This window comes from Manacus vitellinus, unplaced genomic scaffold, assembly GCF_001715985.3.
Source record: "Manacus vitellinus isolate BGI_N305 unplaced genomic scaffold, ASM171598v3 scaffold_5_pilon, whole genome shotgun sequence".
Lineage (NCBI taxonomy): Eukaryota > Metazoa > Chordata > Aves > Passeriformes > Pipridae > Manacus > Manacus vitellinus.
The window spans coordinates 24,152,315-24,176,078 of NW_021940682.1; the positions used below are offsets into that span (position 1 = coordinate 24,152,315).

Sequence of the window (23,764 nt, forward strand, 5' to 3'; positions counted from 1 at the left end):
TGGTCACATAAGTATCACTAAAGAGAATGGAACATGTAAGTGGAGTTTTCTCTTGTTTCAAGAAAGAGTAAAAAGGTGTGACAGCAATTGGATCTGGAACATGAAGTTTTGAATTGTTATGGACACTAGACCAGGTTGTTCTCCTTCAGCTGCGTTCATCAACTGCTGCTCTGCAGCTCAGTGGCAAAGGAGTTCTATAAGAATCATGAGGCAGGGCTTCCTCAAGTTGTTGGCCTTGTAACACTTTGCTGCTGAGAGAGGCAGGATTTTGTACTAGATTTCCCCACCACCACCTTCTTTTGGTTTGACAGGAATGAAAGCTGACTGCAAAATAGCCAGTTGTATCACATCACTAACAATATGAAGATGTTCTCACATAAAAAACTAAGGAAAAAAGGGATTTTCTCCCAGCATAATTTGCAGAAATGAAGAACAAAGACCAACATTTTAGCTGACTACTTCTGTTATTTATCTATCTATCCATATTTATTTTAACAAAAGTCAACAGGATTGTAGATGAGATCACTGTGATATTAAGAGCATCTGTTGATGCAGAAATGGGAAGGTTTTATCCTTTCACTTGGCTAGAACATAATCTGTATAAACTAGGTTTTGTCTGTATTTGTGGACATTCATCATTAAAATTTAAATAATAATAGAAGAAATTCACCATGGGAGATGTTGTCAGTTCCAGAATAAGAGCTTGTTCAATGAGAATGGTGTAGATGCAAATTCCTCTTCGTCCCTGAGGATCAGATTCAGTGATCAAGACCTCTTCTACTAGTGTGTTCCTGTGAAATTTAAGAATACCAAATGTTCTTGAAATTGTAACTCTGAGTCAGCCACCGTCCCTGTCTTTCCTCCTGCCCTGACCACCCAAATTCAGTCAGAGCGGTGTTGCCGTTTATCCCATGCTGACAGTTAGTCACCTCCAGTGGCTTGTTAATATTTGTCACTTGAGGTAAGAAGAAATTGGCTAAAATACAAATATCAAGTGTCAAACAGGGAGAATACAAATCTTTAGATCCTGGTAGCTTGAGCAATGAAACTCACTCTCTCAGCTGATCACAGGGAGATCTTTAGTTTGTTTTTTTGGTTTTTTTTTATATATAATTCTGATTTTAATGGACTGGCAGAATTACAGATCATATTCCTAAATCAGTAAGATATTTATTTTGGTTTCCTCAAAGTTCCAACTGTCACAGCGCAGCAGGGGGAGAAAGTTATGAACCATTTCAAAATAAAGCTATTATTGGCAACCTTAATGCTTTAACTGTAATTTTTATCGTTGTTGAATTCCTTATTTAATACAGCCAAGCAGAACCTATCTACCAGTCTTATGTGCCAACACATTTAGCATTTTAATTGGTGCTGAATAATGTGTATATTTTGACTGAAGTTTGTAATAGAATGCTAATTAAAATAAATTATTTTTCAAGAGTGTAACAGGCATATCAGACCACTCTGAAGTTAACATTTCTTGGCTATTTGTATGCAGTTCTCAAATTTCTCAGTTTCTGCAGTTCCCTAGTTTGATTCCTATCACAGTAAGTTGTAAAACTCAACTGACTTAAGTACAAAGTTATGCTGATGCTATTAAAGTAATTTTTAAAAATCCCAGCTCTGAACTAAGATCAGCAGCACTGAGTATTGTTTTCACCTGGACAAATTGTACAGCTTGTCCAAACCTTCATCATATTACTAATGCTGAGCACTGAAGTAGCTTAGTGTAGACTTTTGCTACTTTATCCAGGTATTATATGAAGCCTGATAAAAGCGCATAAATTTGACTTTTCAGTGAAAATTTTGAAGCTTCATTTTTTCCTTATGGGAGTTTTTTGTGACACTATTATTACAGTATTTGATGTCCTCTTCAAACCTTCATCATCCCTTATAGGTGTAACACTTTATTAGCAAAAGCCTTGGTCAAATGCTGTTTCCTGTATTACATAGAGTACTCTATTACATACTATTATGTAGTAAAATATTTTATTCATGGCTATAGTCATGGGATTTCAGTTCCAAGCTATGAAATATTGAGCTTCCTTTTATTCTTTCCCTAACAGTAGCATCTGTCTCTTTGGCAAAGTCTTCAAGCAATTGTGCTGGTGTTGGATTTAACTTTGGACTCCAGTACGCTGGATTGCAAACTTAATTTCTAATACTTTTTATTCTTTGGTATTTTCTTGTAAATAATTTGAATTGGAGGAGATTGTTTGCTCCACAGAAGCAAAAGGAGTAAAAAGCCAATGGTATTATTACCAGGATAGCCACCTGGTCAAGTGGTATACTTGCCTGTTGTTAGCCCGGCTCTGAAGGGAAGTCAAAGCTGCCAGATCCCAGCTCACAGCATCCCCTAACAGGAGGCAATCTAGGTTTGTCTATGCAATAAACTTTTGTTATGTTGTTATGAAGTCCAAAAAAAAGAAAATTCATACTATAGCACTGAGGTTGTTATCCCGGCAGAAACCATAGGTACAGGTGCAGCTGTGCTGGCAGAAGGGAGTTTCTGTTAGCTTTGCCTATAACTTTGAAAGTAAATTGTGTGTAGGTACGTATATGAGTATATAGGTATGGATGGTTTGGCGAACAGCTCCTGTGTGCTCCTTCTACAGCAGAAGGCTCTGCTAATGTAGGACCTGTCAGTGCATGGAGGGAGGCTCTGCAGCACAGGCAGCTCTGGGCTAGGCCTACCCGGCATCAGCTTCCCACCTTTGTGAAGCACCAGACCCTGCACTGGTCTGTGCAGACTGGAGTGCTGGGACTGCAGCCCTTCTCAGCTTTCTGCACAGCTTGGGAGAACGTTACCCACATTGTTCAGTTCTTCTTGTCCTGGCAAGTGTCTTGTCTCTTCAGGATTTTGTCCTCAGTAGTTTTTTGTTTATCCTTATTGAGAGGTGGGATTTAAGACAGAAGTATGTTCCTTTAACTCTTATAATTTACATACAGCATAAGTTTTTCAAGGCTAGTTTTGCCCCAACAGATTAACTATGAGACACTTATCTAGGAGAAATCAATTGCATATTATAAAGTATGTGATTTTGTTCTATTTTTTTCTTAGGAGTAAACATACCTTCAAGAATGAGAATTTCCTCCGGGTTTGTTGAACTGCATTGTAAATTCATTTGGAGTATGGATATACTAGGTGACTTTGCCAGGCATTTGAATGAGATAGATGAAGAGCTGTTGCTGTCCCTTATATATAATTGAAGACTCTGTAAAATAAATTGTGTTGTTACCAGGTATTGTTTCTTTGCAAAGTTCAGTTAGATTTATTTAGCTAGCGATTGGTCTAAAGACTTTAAATCAGTTTCTTAAGTGGGGGGAAGAGGACGAAAAAGAGTTATGAGCAAGCAAACCAGAAGAATGGCTGTCATTTCTCTGAGTAGGTATGTTCCTGGTGAGGATGCTGTACCCTCCTTCACACTCTGAAGTTAACCCTGCCTCCTTCCTCCCATGTAGTTGATGCCCTCTGTGAACCTCCACAATCTGCTACTTGAAGTATAGGGAGTTTGCCAACATGCTGGAAAAGTCCTAAGGTGGTGGGGGTTTTTTGTTGTTGTTGTTTTTGTTTGTTTTTACTTCTGTTTTTATTTATCAACATTTGTAATATAAAATATAGCAAAATATTCTATTCATAGTAGTAGAAAGGAGGCCTTGTCTGAATAGACTTTTTAATTTTCTATCGTTACTTCATTTCTAGTAAGTGTTTCATTATGTTTCCAGCTTCTGTTACAAGTATTCCTCCTGCCCTCCTTTAGCTTTTCCCTGTCCTAAATGGGTAAGAAGTTCAAGAAGAGTGTGTAATATAATTTTTTATTAGGACTCTATATGGGTAAAAAGAAGCCATCACTTTTACATTGATTTCAGCTATAAGATGTTCCCTTGGGTGTGTACACATGCAGTCCAAAGTAATTTGCCTAAATTAAAACTGGCTACTTTATTTTGTAATTGTAAGTAGTGGAAATGCTTCTATAGTTTCATGTTATTTGTCCTTTGCTTTGCAAAGCTTCTTGCTGAGGCTGAAGATATACTGAAAGTAATTTATTACCTTACTTTGCTTTTTTTCCATAGGCTATATTGCTATTTTTTAGTGCCTGTGGTGCAAGAAATTTTATAATTTACGAAAGTGTTTGAATATGGTCTTCCTGAACTGTTAATTTAGAATTGACTTCCTGACAGGGAATTCTTACCTTTGGCAATTGAACCTCCAGTGATTTCTGTCTAGTTTGTGTCATATGTTCATGACGTGCTTTGGGTTGGGTCTTTTGTTTGTTTGGTTTTTTGGGTTTTGTTTTGTTTTGAATTATCAATTATTAATTTTTTTGTAGTATTGCTTGTTTTGTGGGGGGAAATCTTTAGTTTTTTCTAAAAGCTTAATCTGAGGCAAGGAAGTATTATTGGTAGAAATTAACATCAATGAGCAAACTAAAAAGAGAAAATTACCTAGTTTTAAGTAAAGCTTATTACTGATGATCTGAGAGTTTAGGAAAAAAATTCAGAAATATTATTTATTTCTAACTGGATGCACTCAAATATTTGTGCACTTCTATGAGTTTTCATTAGGGAAATAGAAATATTTTCCATATTACTTGGAGCAAAAATGGGTTATTTTTGGTTCTTTTTCTGTGTTTTCTTGAAATGCATGGAATACGGAGAAAATATTTTTGTTCTGTACTAGATTCTTTATATGGGGAATTGCAAAATAATAAGTGCGTTGAATGTACTCTGTTTTACAGTGTTTTCTCAGACCATGGGCAGCACTCTGGGAAAAAACTGACATAAGAAAACCATGTAGCCAGGTTTCTCATTATACGTGTGAAAGAGCTGTTGTAAAGTATGATATAATTTCTTTGCATAAAACTATGTGTTTAGGATATCTTGAGATATGCCTGTGGACAGAAGAGTTTATTATTTCATGCCATCACAGCAATGCTAAATCTAGTATAGAAATCCTGATAGAAATAAATAAATAAATCTGATTAATCAGACCATAACTGTAAGTGTATCAGGATTTCAGTCAATTTTGTACAGATAATAATATAAAAAACCCCACCAAAGTTAGCAACTAGTTTTCATTGTACTGTACTGGCCTTGTGGCCTCTATAAATTCAGTTAATGTCAGGCTGAATTTGTTGTTTTCAAGACTTGAAGTGCTATTCCCTTTTAGGTGAAAATACCTGTTTTGCTAAAGATTACAGTCTGATAGTCTGGCTTGGTTTGTTGGCTGTGAGTTTGTATCCTGATACCGCTCCTGGTGGTCAGGTTCTAAACTGAAGGGTGTGCTACCTTCAGTGGTGCCTCATGGTATTTTCAAGTCAGATTGGATGTGATGCACTTACATTAAGTGCTTTAAATTTTTGAGTTTAGCTTAGGCATTCTTTTAAGAGCTGGAGAAGACTCAGGTGCATAAGATGACACGAAAGACTTTTAATTAAGTGCAAAATTCCATGTTACAAGTTCTGAAAGAGGACTACTCAAGCTAGAAATGCTTAGTAGAACTTTGTTTTAGATGCACCAAGTAGTTTATCTGTATTTTTCTGCTTGAATGCAAAACTTCAATTAAAGTTTGCAAATAAATGATACCAGAACTACCTCATCAGATAGCAGGAGCAGAAAGCCACAGTTGGCACATGGCAGGTTGTTGCTGTGCTGATTAATATGCATGCAAGAGGAGAAGAAATGAAGAGTGCTGTCATCAGCTGAAACTACAGGGAAGTTTTCTTCAGTAGGGAACTGATGAAACAAATAGTGGTTTAACATATTTACTGTTAACCTAATAGACCAGAGACTCTGTTTTATGTGAGCCACTCATTGACTGAAAAAAATAATTTCAAAGCAATAGACATGATCTGTGAATAATTATGGCCTACAAAAACAACGGTAAAACAAACAAACAAGCAAAAACAGAGAAAAAACCAAATCCCGAACAGTTAAATTTAGCATATCCACAGTGAACCATTTTTGCTCGAGGGGAGGTTCACAAGAGGAGGAAAAAAGCAGTGATAATGATAGTACTATTACTTCTGAGAAACTTCTCATGATTTCTAATAACCAAAAGACACAGGAAATCAAGGTCTGATAAGGTGGGAGACTACTCTGTTATGCCTTTGCTCTTTGGTCTGTTTGAGCTTCATGCCCTACTTATGACTAATTGCTTGTGGTTGTTTTAATCACAGTATCAGAAATGTTTCAGTATTGGTAGACAAATGTACCATGTGCTCACAATTTAAAAGATTATTTTTACAAAGTAGACCACGCCAGTTTTTGTGATTCATTTGGAAGCTTACCAATGTCACTTTTTCATATAAACCCATCTTAATTATGAGATCATTTAGATATGCATTTGGAAGCTGTTGTCTGTATTTTCCAAATTTGTAGCTCTTACAAGACTGAAGACTGTTGATATCCAATTGAGTGACAGAGGCTTGTATTTTTTTTTTTTCACTTGAGGGAATTTTTTATCTCTATAAATAAAACTGCTCAGGCATCTTTATGTAAATGGATGCAATTTACTCAGATTCTATTCTTAACCATTATGAAGCAAAGGGAGACTGGGATGCAGTGTTTATTTCTATCTGCTCTGTGAATGTTTCATGGGAAAACATTTGGGAACAGGCAGAGGTGATAAGGTTATGTGTAAGGATTTTTCACAAATTGATCAAGTACCACCCACAGAGTTTTGGCTATTTTGCTTGACAGAAAACAAAGATGAGCAATTATGACTTGCTGTTTGTGACATCATTTATAAGCTAAATTTAATTTTCTGCTGAACATCCGCTGGTAATGTCATGGTAATGACTTCCTATTGATTTATTAAATCTGTTCCTTCTCCTTATTTGTAACTTGCATGAAGTTGCCCAAATGTGATTTCATGTTATTACTAACGGGCTGTGAATGGAAACACTGTGCACATTTTAATTTTCTTCTTCGCTTTGCTCAGAAGTAACAGTTTAAAATTGATTGCCTTATAAAAATTTATTCTCTCAAAATAAGCTATAGCTCTGATGTCTCTCAGAATAGTTTATTTTTTTTGGATTATGAGACTTTTTACTACATTGCTGGCAACATATAGAATTGTTGTTTATAAATTGTATTCAGAGTATTTAAAGTACTTTAGAAAGGGGGTATTTGAAGGAAAGGCAAAATCTAGTTCTTGAAACACTTCATGTGAATAGGCTGTGGGTAGAAAAAACTTTCTATAAATAGAACTTTTTAAAAATAAAAATATTATGCTGAATGAAAGTGTTGGACGTGAACTGATTGGTATCCAAAAGTAAAGGAAATCTGTTTGGACACAAGTTAGATAAGTTGAAAATTTGAAGTGGTCTCATTTCATTTCCCTCTTACAAATTTTGAAAGTTTAGAATTCGGTTCATTATTTGCTTGTCTGTGTTTGGTACTTTGAGTTTTGATAAACATCAAGGTCTTTGCCTTACTTCTGTAAGTATTTTCATGTTGCATACTGCTCATAAGTCTTTGAGAATGTAACAGAAGAATCTCAAGAAGACTTTTACAAGAAGACTTTTCTACCACTCTGACTTGCAATGTTAGTGGCAGTTTACCAAGATACAAAGCATTCTTTCACAGCCTATTTGTCCAATACATTGAATTTTTGATCAATTTAACTGTAAGAAAAAAGTGTTTGGTGAGATTTTTACTAGCTTAGCATTTACTCTGTTTACTGAATTGACAGTTTTCCTCCTTGTCAAAGTGATGGTTGCAGTTTGGATCTGTTGAGGGAAGCCCAAAGTGATGAGGGAAGAAGCATTTAAAAGATTTATTTTGTAAATGTGGATATTTGTAATATAATTAGAAATAAATATTAACTACCTCAATTTACTTCAGTGTAAAAATAAACTAAAATTATCTGAAGGTAGAAGAAGTTTTCGAAGAAGTCTCAGAAAGTCATTAATAAATCAAGTAAAGTTGTTGTGAGGGAGCTTCTAATGAATTAGTGATGATTTAATCTTTTATGACTCAAAAATGCCGTTAAGAACTTCAAGGCACAGACAAAACCAAAGTGATTGGAAAGTTCATGCTCTGTCACCCTGGAGAAATGTTTATACATCAGAGTTATTTCTCTCAACTTTACATCGTGTAGGTCTTTTCTGTTGTTTCCTTCTCCCATTTTCTGAAGGAATCAGTTTCTCAACAAGTAATGTCACTGAATAAACAACTAAAAACTACCTTTTATGCTGAAGTAAGAGGTTAATTCATACTAAACAAAGGTTTCATACCATGAAGTTGGAAGGAACCCTTGTGATCTTCTAATCACATACGAATTTTTCATCCATATGACTGCTCTGAGTGAATTCCTTTGTCAACCTGAGCTATCTTTTTGAAGAAGACACCCCTCAGCAATTATATTAATTTGAGCTTTAATTCAAGCTCTAGTGGTATAGCATGTAGTTCCTCAATCATATGTACCTGAAATATGTACCTGCTGAAATTACCCTTATTGCCTCATCCATCGCAGCTGGAATTCTCTCTTAGGTCAGAGCAAATTGAAGTGTTATGAATTGGACCTCGTGCAAAAAGCAAATCTGAAGGCCCTTGTGTGTGTGCATATATGTGTAAATAGATGTTTGGGTTTTTTTAATTAAAAGCCAGACTTTTCTACCTATCTTATTGGATGATTCTACTTAAATGAGGATAAAGCCAGCTGAATCTTCAAATGGTGTTTCTGTATTAAAGGGTGATGGCAAAACTGAAGCGCTGCACCGGCCCCCTGCTTCAGTCTTGGCAAGAAGTTCAAAAAGGAAATCAGAGAATGAGAGCAGATCAGCTGTGCATAACGAAGACAAGCAAACAGGCATCTCCCCCTCCCTGGACAGTGCTTTGGAGCACATTGTGGGACAGCTGGATGTGTTAACTCTAGTAAGTATGCAACAATGGATAACACTTGCAGTGGAAAATGACAACACTGTCAATGGGCAAAAAGCCCCAGGAACTATGTTAATAAATCAGAACAGTAAAGACTGTGAGGTTATTTTGAACAGTTGTATAGTCAAGTGACTGTTTTGGTGTTTTCCTTTCAGCAAATATTGATCGCATGTATTGTGTTTGCTAAAGTGAAAGCTTCCTGATACAGAATCATAAAGATTGTTGCACTTTTAACTCTGGAGGGACAGAATCACTATTTTTCAGTAGTGAAATCTAGCACAGATTTGTCAGAAGCCAGTTGTTTAGCAGACATTCTCGGATTCCAACCTGAACAATCATGTACTAGGAGGGGATGAACAAAGTAAATTACCAGTGTACCATTAAATCCCTTTTCAAATGCAGTGCTCAAGGTGTTGGCTTAGGTAGGAATCTAAACAGTGGAATAATTCCTAGTGTCAGTGAAACTGCACAAATACTAGTCTCAGTGACTCTGAGTCACTTGTTTGCAAATGCTCAATACTTTTTAGTAATGACAGATTTAGTCAGCCCATGTTTTAAGATACTACTCTGTAGTCTGTAATATATTAACATTAAGCCAACTAAAAAGGGAGCAGCTAAGAGTTTTTTTTTTGTTCTGTGTTCTTTTGCAGTACATATGTTAATTGAAAAAATAGGTTTTTGGAAGTATGGAGTCAAGTCATCAGTTGAAAATGATTTGTGTGCTAAATTGGATTAAAAAGAAACTACCAGCCTGCGTCCAAAAAACTACCTTTTCTGATGAAGATAGTCTCTTAGAGAATGCCTTTTAATAGTATATTTTTTTCTCACTTCCTTTTTTTGGGGATGCCTTAAAAGTTTCTTTTAGGTTTTTGGAAAAAATCATTTGAGGTCATCAGTGATGACTGTTTTTCTACTGAAATATGGATGCAACTTTTACATAGTATTTCAGAATAATTTATATTATGCATGTATGTATTTCTCTCTCTCAGAGAAAATATTTTGTGAAAACAATTAGAAACCTTTAGACAATCTCCATGGATACCACGCCATAATTTTTAAATACAGTTATAAATAGTGGAATAGCTAAGGAGAAACCATTTTATGACTTTTTTTCCCTACTGAGTTAAAGTTACTTTTCTTATGTTATTATGTTGCACACTTTTATAATACTGTGTGAGTAATAGAAAACCAGTTGAAATTACTGTCCTCTTTATGCAGACAGTTTCAGTCTTGGAACACCGTCTGACTTCAGCTGAAGATAAATTGAAAGAATGCTTAGAAGATCAGCAAGTATTACTTCAGGGAAGACAGGACAAATAAAAGCTGAAAGTTAACTATATTGGTGAATATGTTTCTGCATTGGATTTTACTATAAGCAAAAGCATCAAATCAATGTAATAAAAACTGAAGAAATTAAAAAAAGAAAATTTTTAAACAGTCGTGGCAAGCAGATATTCTGCTTATATATTTAATGGAGTGTAGCACAATCAAAATGTAATATTTTCTAAAATCATTTCCATTGACTGTTACAGGACTCTTATTTCAACCTAACAAGATCTTTGAATATAACTAAGCCACTAACTACATATTTTTAGATGAATAGCAGTTGTTATGGAAGTCCACTATGCAGGTTTTTAAACTTGGGCAAGGGTTGTGAAAATAATGTTCTTTGTGCTAAGGCAACATTACTCAAGCACCTAAATTAAATAAGACCTAACTCAAAAAATGCCAGAGGTTTTCTTTGTCCCGTTACATACTCTCAAGTATTTTACAAAAAAATAGCGAGTTATTCTATATCTTCTAAACATTTTAGTAATGATTGCAAGAAGAGGTAGTATGAAAACTTCTAGTCACAAATATGAAAATTCAGTCACCTAAACTCTGAAGCATCTGTGTGAATTCAGCTGCAAAACTGATGCATTCTACTTATCTCATTCCCATCAAAAGTAATTTTTCATATTTAGAAAAATCAAAATCAACTTCATACTTCTGAAGAATCTATTTGAATCATACACAAAATCATAAAAAATCTAGGTCATAACTACAATAGATTCTTGCCCTACAAGAAAGTCCACATATGCTCAAGCTTTGCATGCTATGAGTGTCCCCCATCAGGTAATGCATTATGAACGCAGATAGAAGTCAGGAAAGACTTCTCAGTGTATGTTGATTTGGGTTTTATTTTTAATAAACATGCAAATCTTAGATGATTCTAGGTTTATTTTTTTAATGGAAAACATTTAATTTTCTTATGTCTATGTATTATTTTTTTAAATGGCAATTGCAGAACACGTGTTGTAAATCCGTAGTCAAAACTAGGTAGTCATCCAATTTCTGCACCTTCACATGTATGTTGAAAAATGGGACAGTTTAAATGGGGGGAATATTTTAATCCAATTCTGCAACTGACTGTATATAGATAAAGCTCATTTCCCAGGCTGAACCTCATTAACATCAATGGAGTTCAGCTTAGGTACAGAAGTTCCCTGTGCAAATACTATTGCAGTTCACACCACAGAAATGTGCAGTCAATTTTTCTTGTATAACTTTTCATTTTTTTTCTTAGTAACCACCTTCAGATAACCAGACATCACCTCACTTTCTTGGTAAACTCTGAATTTTACCAACAGGTGCTACATATTTTCAGCTCAGTCATAAGTACTACTGTTTATGGCAAACAAGCAGTTTCTTATAAAAATTTTGGGTGCAATTATTTTTATGCAGCATTCTAGCCACAGATTATTTGTGAAAGAATGATCTTATATATTTCAGCCTGACCTTTGATTATGCAATTTTTTATAATACTGTATAACACACAGTTATGTAAATGCTGTCTTTTAGATCAAATGTACTTTGCATTTTGCATTTGCAAATACTCTTGTAGTCCTTTCCTGTTCTTGTCTCCATTAGAAGACACAAAACCATGTAGCTATTAAATTCTTTTGCTTGTTTCTTTTTCATAGTGGACTATGTATATGTTTTAAATCTGTAGAGGTTTTTTTTTAAGGTTTTTCAGGATTATTTATCAACCAGATTTGGATATTTGTTTTACTTCTGTATTTTTTAATAAAATCTCTGCTGAAATTTTCTTTTCTGCCTTAGCTCCTATCACTGTTCTTTCTTCCTTTTCAGTACCTGGGATGTTCTCTGGAGCATTCAGTACCTGAATGTTCTCTGGAGCATTCACTACTTAATCCAGTTTATTCCTCTGCTGTTTGTGAATCTGGTGAACTAACATAACAGTTCGAAATTAAGACATATTCTTGTCATTCTATCGGACAGTCTGTTGATTTTGGAACTCAACATGCATGACACTTGTGATTTGTGTATAACTAGTCATGGTTGGTTGAGAACAGGACAGATATATTTTCCTCAAGCTATGATGGCTCTCCTAAAACACAGCCACAAACAGCAAACATGACATTTCTTTTAAAGAAACACTGATGTGGGCTAGTTACCTTGTTCTCTTGATCCATATAATTTCAAATAAAGTTACAGAATAGAAAAGCTTCCTTTAAAAGCACCTGAAGAGGCTGGTTGAACTCTCAGAAGCACTTACTCTGGGGTTTGTACTCTGTCAAATAACTGGTGACTTGACTAATTTGAATTATAAAACCAGAAGAAAATGACTGCTGTTTAGCCTTGGTTGTTCTTTTGCCCCATGGGGAAAAATAATTTCATGGGTCTATAAATTATGAAAATTATATATGTATATTGTATAGATACAATACATTGTATTGTATCTATGTCTGCAGTGAAGTACTGAGAACCCATGTGTATTCTAAACAAGCTGAACCATGTACCTGATGTAGTACAAGCTTTCCTGAAACTTAAATTATGCCTCTGATAGTAAATGTAAATAGACCACACTTGGAGAAAGACTGCTTCCAGCATTCAGGCCAGCTACTGCAGAAATGGCTCAATTACTTATTAAGAAGAATAACCACCCGTGTGTGAATGATCCCCAAGGTTTGTGTGGTGAGAGAGAGAAGGTGGCAGCAGGAATAACCTCTCCTGCCATCGTTGCTGGGAGACTGTCTCTGGAGGAACCCAACTTCAAATTCCTTTAGTGTCAAAGCACTATGCAGTAACTCAGCAACTCTTTGCAATGCACTTCTGCAGACATTTTGAACCAAAAATGCTCTTCCAAATTGAAAGAAATTATGCCAGTTATTATGGTGTCTTAAATTTTATTTGTAATTCCCATCAAAATTTAGTGGAGTTTAATGGAATTTTTTCTTGGCTATTGCATAAATTATGATGTTGAGGCAATAAAGGTATTTTTCTCAGTTTTTCATTTTGGATGACAATAGGTATTTCCTTTGTGAGCACATTTAGAAGTTCCTAAGTATAACTGTGGGAGTGAACACCAAATGGCAAAATGTTGCAATGCTATACCTTAAGGCATTTCACTTTTTCTTTTGATTTGAATATAGTTTCTCAAATACCAGGGGAAAATCAGACAGAGACATCAGTTATGCCAATAATCCATTGTGCTTTATGGACCAACCTGACAACTCAAACTGTATTCTGGGTTTTCTTTATTATTATTTTTTTGGAGGTTGTTTAATTTCTTGACTTTTTTCTTTTTAAACACAGCACTACATTCTCCACAAATCTTCACTATTCAGTATTCACTTTTTACTATTGTTGACATAATTTTTATAAACTTAGGGTTTTGGAAAACCAGTTCTGGGACGTGAATGTATCTGAACAACTCCCTTGTCTTTGGGGGATTGTTGTTTCTTGCTTTTACAGGTGTAATATAATAGCTCATTGTTTCATTATCACCTTTATGGTGAGAAACTTAACCTGTAGTTTTGAATTTTGATTAAATTAATTTCAGGGAGGAAAAAATGTGGTAGAATAGGTTCTCACTGCCATTTTTTGATGTCCTGAGCAGATCTGTGTAGCATGAGGAATTTGAAACATACCACTTCCCATCTTTATTTATATTTATTCAAATAAATAAATAAATATGCGGTCATATTTTTTAAGGTAAACTGTTCTTTTTTCTTTCTAGAAGTCTTATTACAGTGTTGCTGAATTATTTTCATTGCCATTTCATAGCATATAATCACTCTTGATTTTTCTATTGAATACGCAGCTGGGATGTGACTATTTCCTGGGATATAGCTTTATGTAACCTGTTTACCTTGTAAGACTTGTAAGAATCAGAAATTCTATACTGATTGCCCCAAACAATTAATGAATATGTATGTTCACATTGGATCCAGGAACAGAGTGTTTTTGTCAGAGTACCCCCTCAGGGACTTTTGCACGCTTCGGGTGGATAATACAATTGAAGCTGTTTCTTTGTGAGAAAATAGGTTAATGACTTGCCAAAAGGCAGATGTTAATTGGAAAAAGTGCATACAAGTCCTTTCCTTTACAATGTATATGGGTTGCATCCAAGAACAGGTGCAATTTCAATTGACTCAGCTAGCAGAATGTGCTGAGTACACTCCTCACCAATTTCACCAAAAATTTTAAATCTTGCAGAAAAAAGAGTTTCTAAACTAATCAGTGAGTGACAAGCTGCACTTATTATCTGTTACAGAGCATATTTATAACTTAATATTGTACCTATAGTTAAACATCTTAATAATATGATAGTAAGATCTTTGATTGTTTATTGGTGTTGTCAAATTTTACTAATGAGCACCGAGGAACCTTATATTAGACAAAATGTGTTATCCCTTCCAAATTATTTCCTTTTAAGACAGTCAGGAGTGCTAGACAAGGTACCACCAGTGTATTTGTAGACACAACTTAAAGCAGAAAAACTGTCTTTTTCACTAACACATTTTCTGCCATAAAGCTACACAATCCGGCTAAGGTCTTTGCTTTGCCTCGCTTCATTTTCTCTCTGTTCAGAAACAAAAATTAATGAGACAGGTGGAAAAAACCCATGTGGGTATGTCAGGGTCAGAAGAGCTGCTGTTTGATAGTTTAATAGTTTTATTCAAGAATCCCTGGGAATTTCTAGGCTACTCATACAAGTCCACTGCAATAGGAACTTTGGTGTGGATCCATGTGCCTAGCCTAACCTTGTCCTTCAAAAGTCACTCACCTGAGGAGGGCTGAATGTAAAATTCCTCTCTTTAGGATGCAGCAATGATCTACCCCAGTGCAGGAATCCCCTGTTCAAGAATCCCCTGGGAGCATTAGCATTAGTGGGGGTACCAAGACTGCTGGTGACTGGGGTCATATGCTTTTCCCATGCCTGTAGCAAAGACCTGAGCATCAGAGTGCTCAGTGCACTTGCAGAAGCAGGAGTGGACTGAGGAGAAATACTGAGTCTCAATGCCATCTAAATATAGAATTCTGCAGCTCCAAGTTTTGTAAGGTTTGTAAGTCCCTTTATGGCCTGTGCCCTTACAGACGCAGCTAAAAGAGAGAGACAGCTTTTTTTCAGGGCTGCTGAAGAGGAAGCAGTTGCCAGAAGAGAAGACCACTCTTGGTTATCTTTTTCATCCATTTGTGCTTTTTACTGTAAAGAAATAGTATCTCTGTCTTGAGTTTTTTTCTTCCTCCTAATTCACAGAGGAAATCCCTGCTCCTTTGAGAGAGATAAAACCTTAGGACCCAGAGAAAGTAGCAAGAGCTGAGAGTCTCTGTGCTAAAGGGTGTCACTGAACCCTCTTCTGGCCACAGTGATGGAAGCCAAAGGCTTACAGTGTTTATTCCAACACCTGTATCAAATGTCAATTCTCTCAGAAGATTCAGAAAAAGATTCATAACATTCATAAGCAAAGCATATTTGTGTAAGTCTCCTGTTTATTGGGACTTCATAAACAAGTGTCAGAGAAACAGAAGTCTGGGAAGGTCAAAGCAGTAAAATCTTTTCTCTGATTTCTTCTAAGAAAGATTCAGGTGAGCCATATGCAAAGGGTCCTGCTGCTTTGTGCTACCTGCATCTTGCACATCTCAAATAGAAAAATTTAAGATGCAATGGACTTGGATGCTAAAAAGAACATGAGTACACTTGTCAAACATTTTTTTAATCATCCTTTAATTAATATTTTTGCCCTATGATACATGCTGGGACCACAAGACTCAAAATGTTTGCTAAAGCTTAAAAAAAGCAATTTAAAAAAGAAAGATTAGATGATTAATAATGGTTTCTATGTCCAAGTTCTGTACTGATTACTGGGGGTATTCTGTTAAACCTCAGTGATGCTACACATAGAATTTGAGGTTGTGAGCAAGAGAGGGCTTAGCCCTTAGTAAGACTTGAAAATTCATGTACTTCACAAAAACAGCTTTCACTTCTAAGAAAATTTTTTGAATGTAATAAGATGTGATTAACTTTTCAGTTAAGCAGGGAATCTAATCATGCAAAACATAGCAGATTATAATTGATTGTGTGTAACCATGCTAAGTAGTTTTGGTGTGCTGTGATGTCTCTCTACAGCTTCATTGCTGAAACACTGCGAGCTTTTGTGCAGCTTCTGCAATCTATTCAGTATAGACCTAGCCTATAAATAGCTGCATTATTGAAAGACTGAGAGGTTCATTAGAGAAGTTGTGAAAGTCTCATTCAAGCCAGGCTGATACAGTACCGCTCCAAGTTACCAAAGAGTTTCAGCATGTGGGTAACACTAGGCATGAAGCTGGGCTTTTGGCCACGCAGCACCATCGATACCCCCCCCAGTCATCCCCTCAATCGGCCTGGCTGCAGTCTGTCACAAAGTACACTGCACTTCTTACTGGCTCTGGGCACAGGACTGAAAGCACAGCATGTGGGACCTCATGGTCACACCAGTCTTGTCCCATACCAGAGCCCGGACGTAGCCAGGGCGTATGCTGGGGGCCAGGGCCACAGGACATCCTGCCTGATGTACCTACCTGCCAGTGCGGGCACAGCCAGGGAGAGTAGTCATCTTAAAACCACACGCAGGCATAAGTACTTTGCTGACTCAGTAGGAAGTCACTGGCTGAAATCAGTGGGACTTCTCACATGATTGAATTTACATGCTGGAAATGTCTTAATCTTATGCTCTGTGTTCACATAACTCGGGGGCAAAGAAAGAAAATTTGAATAGCAGCTGATGTCTGTTTTCTTTCAAAGGTACATGAAAAACAAATACAGCCATTATAAACTTCTGGTTAATTTAAATGGGTACTTTGCAATTTATTTCACAGCTATCTGAACCATGTCTGGCTCTGGTGCTCAGATAAATGAGGAGTATGCAGGACTAGGTCCCCAGTTTGTATGCAGACCTTATCCTACAGCCTTTTGGGTACTCCTTTGGAAGAGATGCTAGAACAAAAGAGGTTTTCAGGATCATTCAAACCCATAAAAGAAGAAATATCCCTCATGTTGTCTTTTTTTTTCATTTTATAAAGTAAAATGCTCTCAGCTGTTCAAGTATTCCAAGTTGTGTATATGTTTTCTACATTTCTCTTTCTCTACATACTTAACTTAGTAATTTCAAAGTGAGAGAGTTATGCCCTTGTTATGTAAGCTGAGTACTGCTGAGAAATTATCCATATTTTTCTGTTTAATGGATTCAGTAGGAACAAGGAGGAATTCAAAACTAACAGCCTGTAATATCTGAAAAATGCTATCCAGAATGAAGAGATGATGGATTCAATAAAATTGCTCTGTCTTCGCCCAAAATCTCACCATTACTTTTATGTTCATGTACATTGTAGGGTAAAAAGTCTGAGCCTTCAGCACTTGTGAAAAATCAGACTGAAATGTCTGAGGTCTCATTTTTAGGATTTGCTCCTTTAAGGAGTAACTTACAAAACTCTATATAATGTAGCCCATTATTATTAGCAATGACATAGCCAGGGATTTTTTTTGTCTTGTTTTGGGGGGGGGGAGTTTGTTTGGCTTTTTTTGGATTTTTTGGTTGGTTGGTGTGGGGTTTTTTTGGTTATTATTACGTAAGGAATGATTATGCCGTAAGGAACACTGGCTTGGAGGGTTCCAACAGCACAGGTTTTTGTCAGAGAATGCCGATTTGTCATAAGCAAAACGTTTCGCAGAAGCATCTCTGTTTGAATGAACTTCCGATGAAACACAGGGCAAGTTTCCATCACAAGCCCGCCTGACTTCCTGCCAGCTTGCCTGGCAACTCTCCAGGCTCCATGGCTCCGGGATGGCTTTGGACTGAACCTATGATTCTTCCTGACTTCTCTTTTGATTTTTTTTTAGATTAGAGGGAAAAGGTCTTAACATAAATAAAGGTTTTAACATAAAGCCAAGCTCTGCTTGGCTTTTTCTGATTGTTCTGAATTAAGTATTTTGATAGTAAGGATCTTGCATAGCTCAGCCTCATGTTTTGTTATGTGGAAGACCCAGAGCAGCTTTCCTCCCTTCCAGAGGAGCTGCTCCGGTTAAACTGCCCTGGAAGTGAAATATTTTTCATACCATGTTGAGCTTCATTTCTGAGCATTTTCAGGAGACCTCCTGGGGCCAGTATTGTCTCCTCTGTTTTCTAAAATGCCTGGTTGCATTGCAGTTTCTCAGTACTAGCAGTGCCCTTCAGCACTGTCTCCTTCACTCAATTCTCCCAGGCCAATTTCTGGGACAGAGGCTGCATCAACCTCTCTGCTGTCTTCTGGTCTCTCATGGATGCTAGAATTGTGGAAGTGAGGTGGTTTCTTGGGACCCTAGACACAGAGATATGTTCCAGAAAGCCACATTGGTGGCTGGCTGCTGGCGCTTTGGCTGCTGCTCCCTGGTTTGTCTACTCCATTTTCCCTTGGAACCAGAGATGTTTCTCTGCACTTCAGTCTGAATCACCTGGGGGATGCTGGTTGTTTCATTTCTTCTCTTTAATGTGGGGTTATCTGAGGGCTGGGCCTTGTGCAGGCGTGTGTCGGGATCCTGGGGGCTCAGTAGGTGAAGCAAGCTGAGGAAGACAGATAGTTTCTCCTTCTCCTCAGGGCTCATGCTGTAAGCAGTCATCTTTATCTGCCTTTGTACTCCAAACTCTTAACCTCTAACAACCTTCTATACGTTTTTTTTTTTTAACTTCAGCCCATGAGCATCAGTATGTTAATTGTGTCTGTGCACTTGGGTTAACCTGGCTTTGAAAATATCTGACTGAGAAGAAGCATTTGGCTAACATCAAGATCTGATGATTTAAACTGTGGAGTTGATTTGGTCTTGGTGTTACCAAACAACATAATCCAGCTGTAAGCATGATTTTATACTCTCTTTAAGCATTAGAGTATGTCATTTTTTCCAGACCTCTCAGTATTAGTATTTTCTCAATCAGGGATCCGTTACATCTGAAAATGATTGCTCAAGAGGCTAGCACAGCCAACAAGATCAGCCTGTATTGCCTGTCACAGCATAACCCAGAGCTATAGAAAGAATTGGGAAAGTGATGTGCCCCAGTGTAATTTTCTTGGCAATGTTGTAAGTCCTGCCAGACCCTGAAACCTCCAAGGAGAAGAGGCTTTAAGTCTTAGAGGTGTGAGAGGAAGAGACAATGCCAGCAGAAGCTGAATGCAGGCAGAGAGAGAGGTAGGGAGAGGACAAACATGAACCCCATTCAGCTGAAGTACAGCCTCTAATAATTAGGTTGTTCAGTCTTCACAAATGTACCCACAATCTCTGCCTCCTTCTGCACTAATACTTTGTCCTGCCTATATTGTCCGTCCCACTGTAGCCCATCAGTTCTTCGCTTCTCTCTTCCGCTCTGTGTTTTCACCCTCTCTTCTCTCCCATCATTTTCCTCTGAAAAATTATTTTGCAACCTACAATTAGTGCACTTGGCTGAAGTCTTGTTGGGCATATCAGGAAGTTTTCTGGATCACTCATAGGTGGAGTTTCCCAAAAGCATCAATTTGGTGTTAATGCTGTGCAAACAATGGGCCTGCCAAACCCTGAATAGTAAGGCAACCTCAAAATGTGCCTCCTCACAGATTTTTCTCATGGTTGCTTCACATGACAGAAACACAATGGTCTCCACAGTCAGACAGCAAAAAATTACCATCAGCATATGCCGGGAGAAATCTGCCTTATGTTCACATGTTTCTTTCAATTTGCCTGAAGCATCAGTACCAATCCTGTTTGGTAGAAACCTGTCCAAGTGGCCATTAAAAAGTCATGGTGGGTGACAGGGTCAGAAGTGTAGGTGCATTTTCGAAGTTGCATGTGAATTACAAAGCTCATTTCTACCAGCTGTCATGGGATAACAAACTGTATAATAATGACATTGTTTGCAACAGCTATGGGATCCAGTTTAAATCAGGACATTGTCTGTAAGAGGATTTTAAGTAAATATTACAGTTCATACAGCACTAATGTGGCTTGACATAGAGAATTACTTAGCTCATTTGGGAGCTCTTACTCCTGGTTAGGAGTGGGCAAGAGGTCCTATAGTTATTTCAGTCACAGACTTGGGGTGCCACAAATAGCCCTCCTTTTCCCACATTTCTTTTTGTAAGAGGCTGTTCGCACAATTCCCCAACATTTGAATGAAATTTTCCATGGTAGATATCCTTTTCAGGATGAAGTTTTCTAGAAATTTTCTGTCTTTTTGAAGAATGAGATAATATATGACCTCCCTCTTTGGACCTTTGCTGGAGACCTTCTGGCATCAGAATGCATACAAACAGCTGATGGGAACTAACTGGTGCAGGCGACATTTCTTCTGAGGACAGTCAGGCAGCTCACTGAAAGCTATCACAGCAAATGACCCAGGCCAGATCAAATGGGAATACAGTGTGACTGAGGCTAGCTCAGCATGGAGATTGAGCCTGGGGTAAGGAGACAAAAGAGAATATCTGAAAAATGCATAGAGTAGCTGGGGTCTGTAGAAGATGGTGAGAAGTTTGGAGAAGGACTGAGGAGCTTTGTAGTATTGGGAGAAGTCAAGCTTGGGGCAAAAGGAAGAAATGACCCTGGTCCATTAGATCCTGTTTCCTACCAGTTTGCAGAGCAGCCTCTAGCTCAACTAAACATCTATGGAGCTTGGTATTTTGCCCAGCTGTTCACTTGCCCTGTGGCACGAGGGAGCATGGAGGTTAACACCCTGCTTCTGCTATTGGTTGCTTCACCTGTTCAAGAGGCAAAGGTTGATGTGGTGAGCCTAAAAGCATAAAGAAAATGCATACAAAAGAAACTATCTGAAACTGCATGTTAAAATCCTTTTACTGAGGCAGCTCTTGAGAATTGAATTTTATCTCTGCATCTGTATCATCAGCCTGGCAGCTGTACTCTGTGTAGGAAGCAGTGGGATGGAGATCTGAAAAGGCTGGTAAGGAGGGGGATGTAGAACCCAAAACCTGGAGACTGCAAAGTTATAAGCAAGTGGTTTGAATTCTTGATTGACATCTGAGAGACCCTGCAAGAGAGAAAGCAACAGAGTTTAAATCAAGAGATAGTGAAAAGCAATGTTGTGATTATAGGTCCAGTCAATAGCTTTTATGTCAATAGGAAGATGAGGAGGACAGGGAAGGACCTTTAGAGGGAAGTAATTACTTCTGCATTAAAACTGTGAAAAGTGGAAATGTGAAAAGCTGCAGAGGAAGTTGCCTGTTCTACCTGAGAAAAGGGTTCTGCTATCTATCTAACCAGAGTTTTATAAACCATAGACCATGTTTATTTGTTGCTCTTCCTATTTGATTTTATAATGGTGAGTACCTGCTTTTGAATTTCTTAAAATCAGTGTGGTGCTTGCACCACATCCTCTCCCTCTATTTATTCAGCCTCTAATAAACAGCCCATGTTGCCTTCCTTTCATGTGTTCATGACCTCATTGACTCCAAGGTATTTTCCAGTCTCCTAAGCACCCTGCAGCATTTTCCCCCTGCCCCCTCCTTGCCAGTGGCACTGAGAAGGTATCACCTTGGCTCCTGTGGCTGCTGCTGTACACCTGTTGAAGACAGAAGGTCCCACTCATCTGCTAGATGCTTCCCCTCAAGCACAGGAAGCTCCATGCCTGGGAAAGGTGCTGAGCTAAGCACAGCATCCTCAGGGAGCCTAAAAGATTTGATTTCCTGCAAAGGCCACCACTGCCACTGAGAATGCTTTACCTCAAGCTGTGTCTGCTGCTTCCCATTTAGGAAGCTCCCTTGGGGTCCCTGGCGCGGTGTGCAACACCTGGCTGTGTGGTGAGGGGAGACAGGGCTTGCTTTAAAATGCATGGCGAGGGTTTGGAGCAGCAGCCTCAGGTAGATGCAGGGGGAAAGAAAGGAAACCTGCTCAGTGAACTAGAAATTCCCACACTCTGTTGTCAAACATGCTTGTTCACTGGTGTGGAAAAGGGAAGCTGCGGAGAAGAGAAATGAATTTGAATGCATTTTAATTGGGATTATGGGCATATGGTGTGGTGCCATTTGTTTTCCTCTTCCTGCTCTGCACTGGGCCTCTAATACCTTCACACATTTGCCTTTATTTGCCACGTCAAAAGAGAAAACAGCAAGCGGCTTTTTTCTCCCCTCTCTTTGGGGCCATACTAAAAGCTCTCACTTTGCCCTGAACTTTGCCAAAGGAACAATCATGATTTTCAGAAAAAGTGCAGCCACATTGCAAAAACAGATTAAGCAGCTCTGACTTACTTTTACTAAACTTTTCAGCTGCTCCTTGGAGGACCTTTGCTATTTTCCAGCAGCAGAAAGGGATGAATTCAATGGGGGAGAGGAGACGTGATGTCCACAGGACCACATGTACATAATTCACCAGCAGCTGGATAGTTATGTTTTATTGTTATGATAGTATATTTAGTGTTTTGTAAAAAGCTACTTAGGGAGCTGTTTCCCTTGTTGTGCAGCCGTTTGTTAGCTCTAAGATTCAGACATAAGCCTTTAATTACGCGTAGCATCACCGCAAAAGCAATTTCAGTTCTCTCCCCTGCCTCATGCATCATCTTGGGATGCTCTGCATTTGAATGTGAACAAGCTATTGTTTAACATAGCTTTAAATCATTACAGAAATGTTCTGTAGCATCCACTGGGAAAGGCTCCTTCCATCTGCCCTGTTCATTTCTCAGAGTCATGTTGGGAACCAGGGCCAGTAATCACAGAAATTTTGTTTAAAGGTTAAGCACAGAGTAGCTTGATCTTCATACACTGTGCAGGCTAATAACAGGTGAAGGTGTTACTCAGAAACATTTAAAGAGGAATGCAAAGCTTAAGATTAAGCATCTTTTCCAACCTTCACATAAGTGTCTTTCCATTGATTTTTCAAAATTGTGTATAACACAGTATAGGCCGTGCAGGGGACTTTAAAGCTAAAGCCCACTTAAAATAAGTCTCTAGCAGAGTTGTAGACAGTTGGCATCTCCTCCTGGCACTACTGACACAAACCCTCTGCAGCAGACTTTGGCCAGCTCAGTTCCATGACATTGCAGCCTGATCCAAACTCTAAGTCTGTAGATCCTGAAAAGAAAGTCAAAACTGTTATTTTTCTTCTGAGAATTATATATTTTTTATTATGACTTAGATTTGCATAAAAAGTATAAAACACTGCCTAATGTTTTTCCATGCATCCTATATTTGATGCTCCTATTGTCCCATAGTTTCTGTTTCAAATAATGATGAAAAAAGTTGTAGTAAATTTATATCAAAGGAAAGCTGGGGAAGCAGAAATGTGAATAACAAACACATGCATAATGTGATTCTGAACAAAGAGACCTATACCAACAGTGCAGGGATGGGCCATGTGTGTACACATGTATGTCCTTTCAGTGTATTGCTAACAGATTTTGGGGTTCTGTCTGACCAACTTGATCTCCTTTTATGATCAGGCGACCAGCCTGGTGGATGAGGGGAAGACTGTGCATGTGGTCTATCTGGACTTCAGCAAAGTCTTTGACACCATCTCCCATAGCATACTCCTGAAAAAGCTGGCAGCCCACAGCTTGGACAGGGGCACCCTGTGCTGGGTTAGGAACCGGCTGGAGGGCCG

The 23,764-nt window shown here is 37.9% G+C and overlaps 1 protein-coding gene across 1 annotated transcript in view; it reads left to right on the forward strand.

The window, feature by feature from the left end:
• The window catches only part of POC1B (POC1 centriolar protein B), a 41,069-nt gene extending 28,554 nt beyond the window's left edge, over positions 1–12,515 (forward strand). The window contains exons 9-10 of the mRNA XM_018080560.2: positions 8,698–8,880; positions 10,105–12,515. Of these exons, the coding sequence (XP_017936049.1) occupies positions 8,698–8,880; positions 10,105–10,206 (285 nt within the window). The 3' untranslated portion in view covers positions 10,207–12,515. The remainder of the gene's footprint in view (positions 1–8,697; positions 8,881–10,104) is intronic.
• Positions 12,516–23,764: the final 11,249 nt, after the last annotated feature.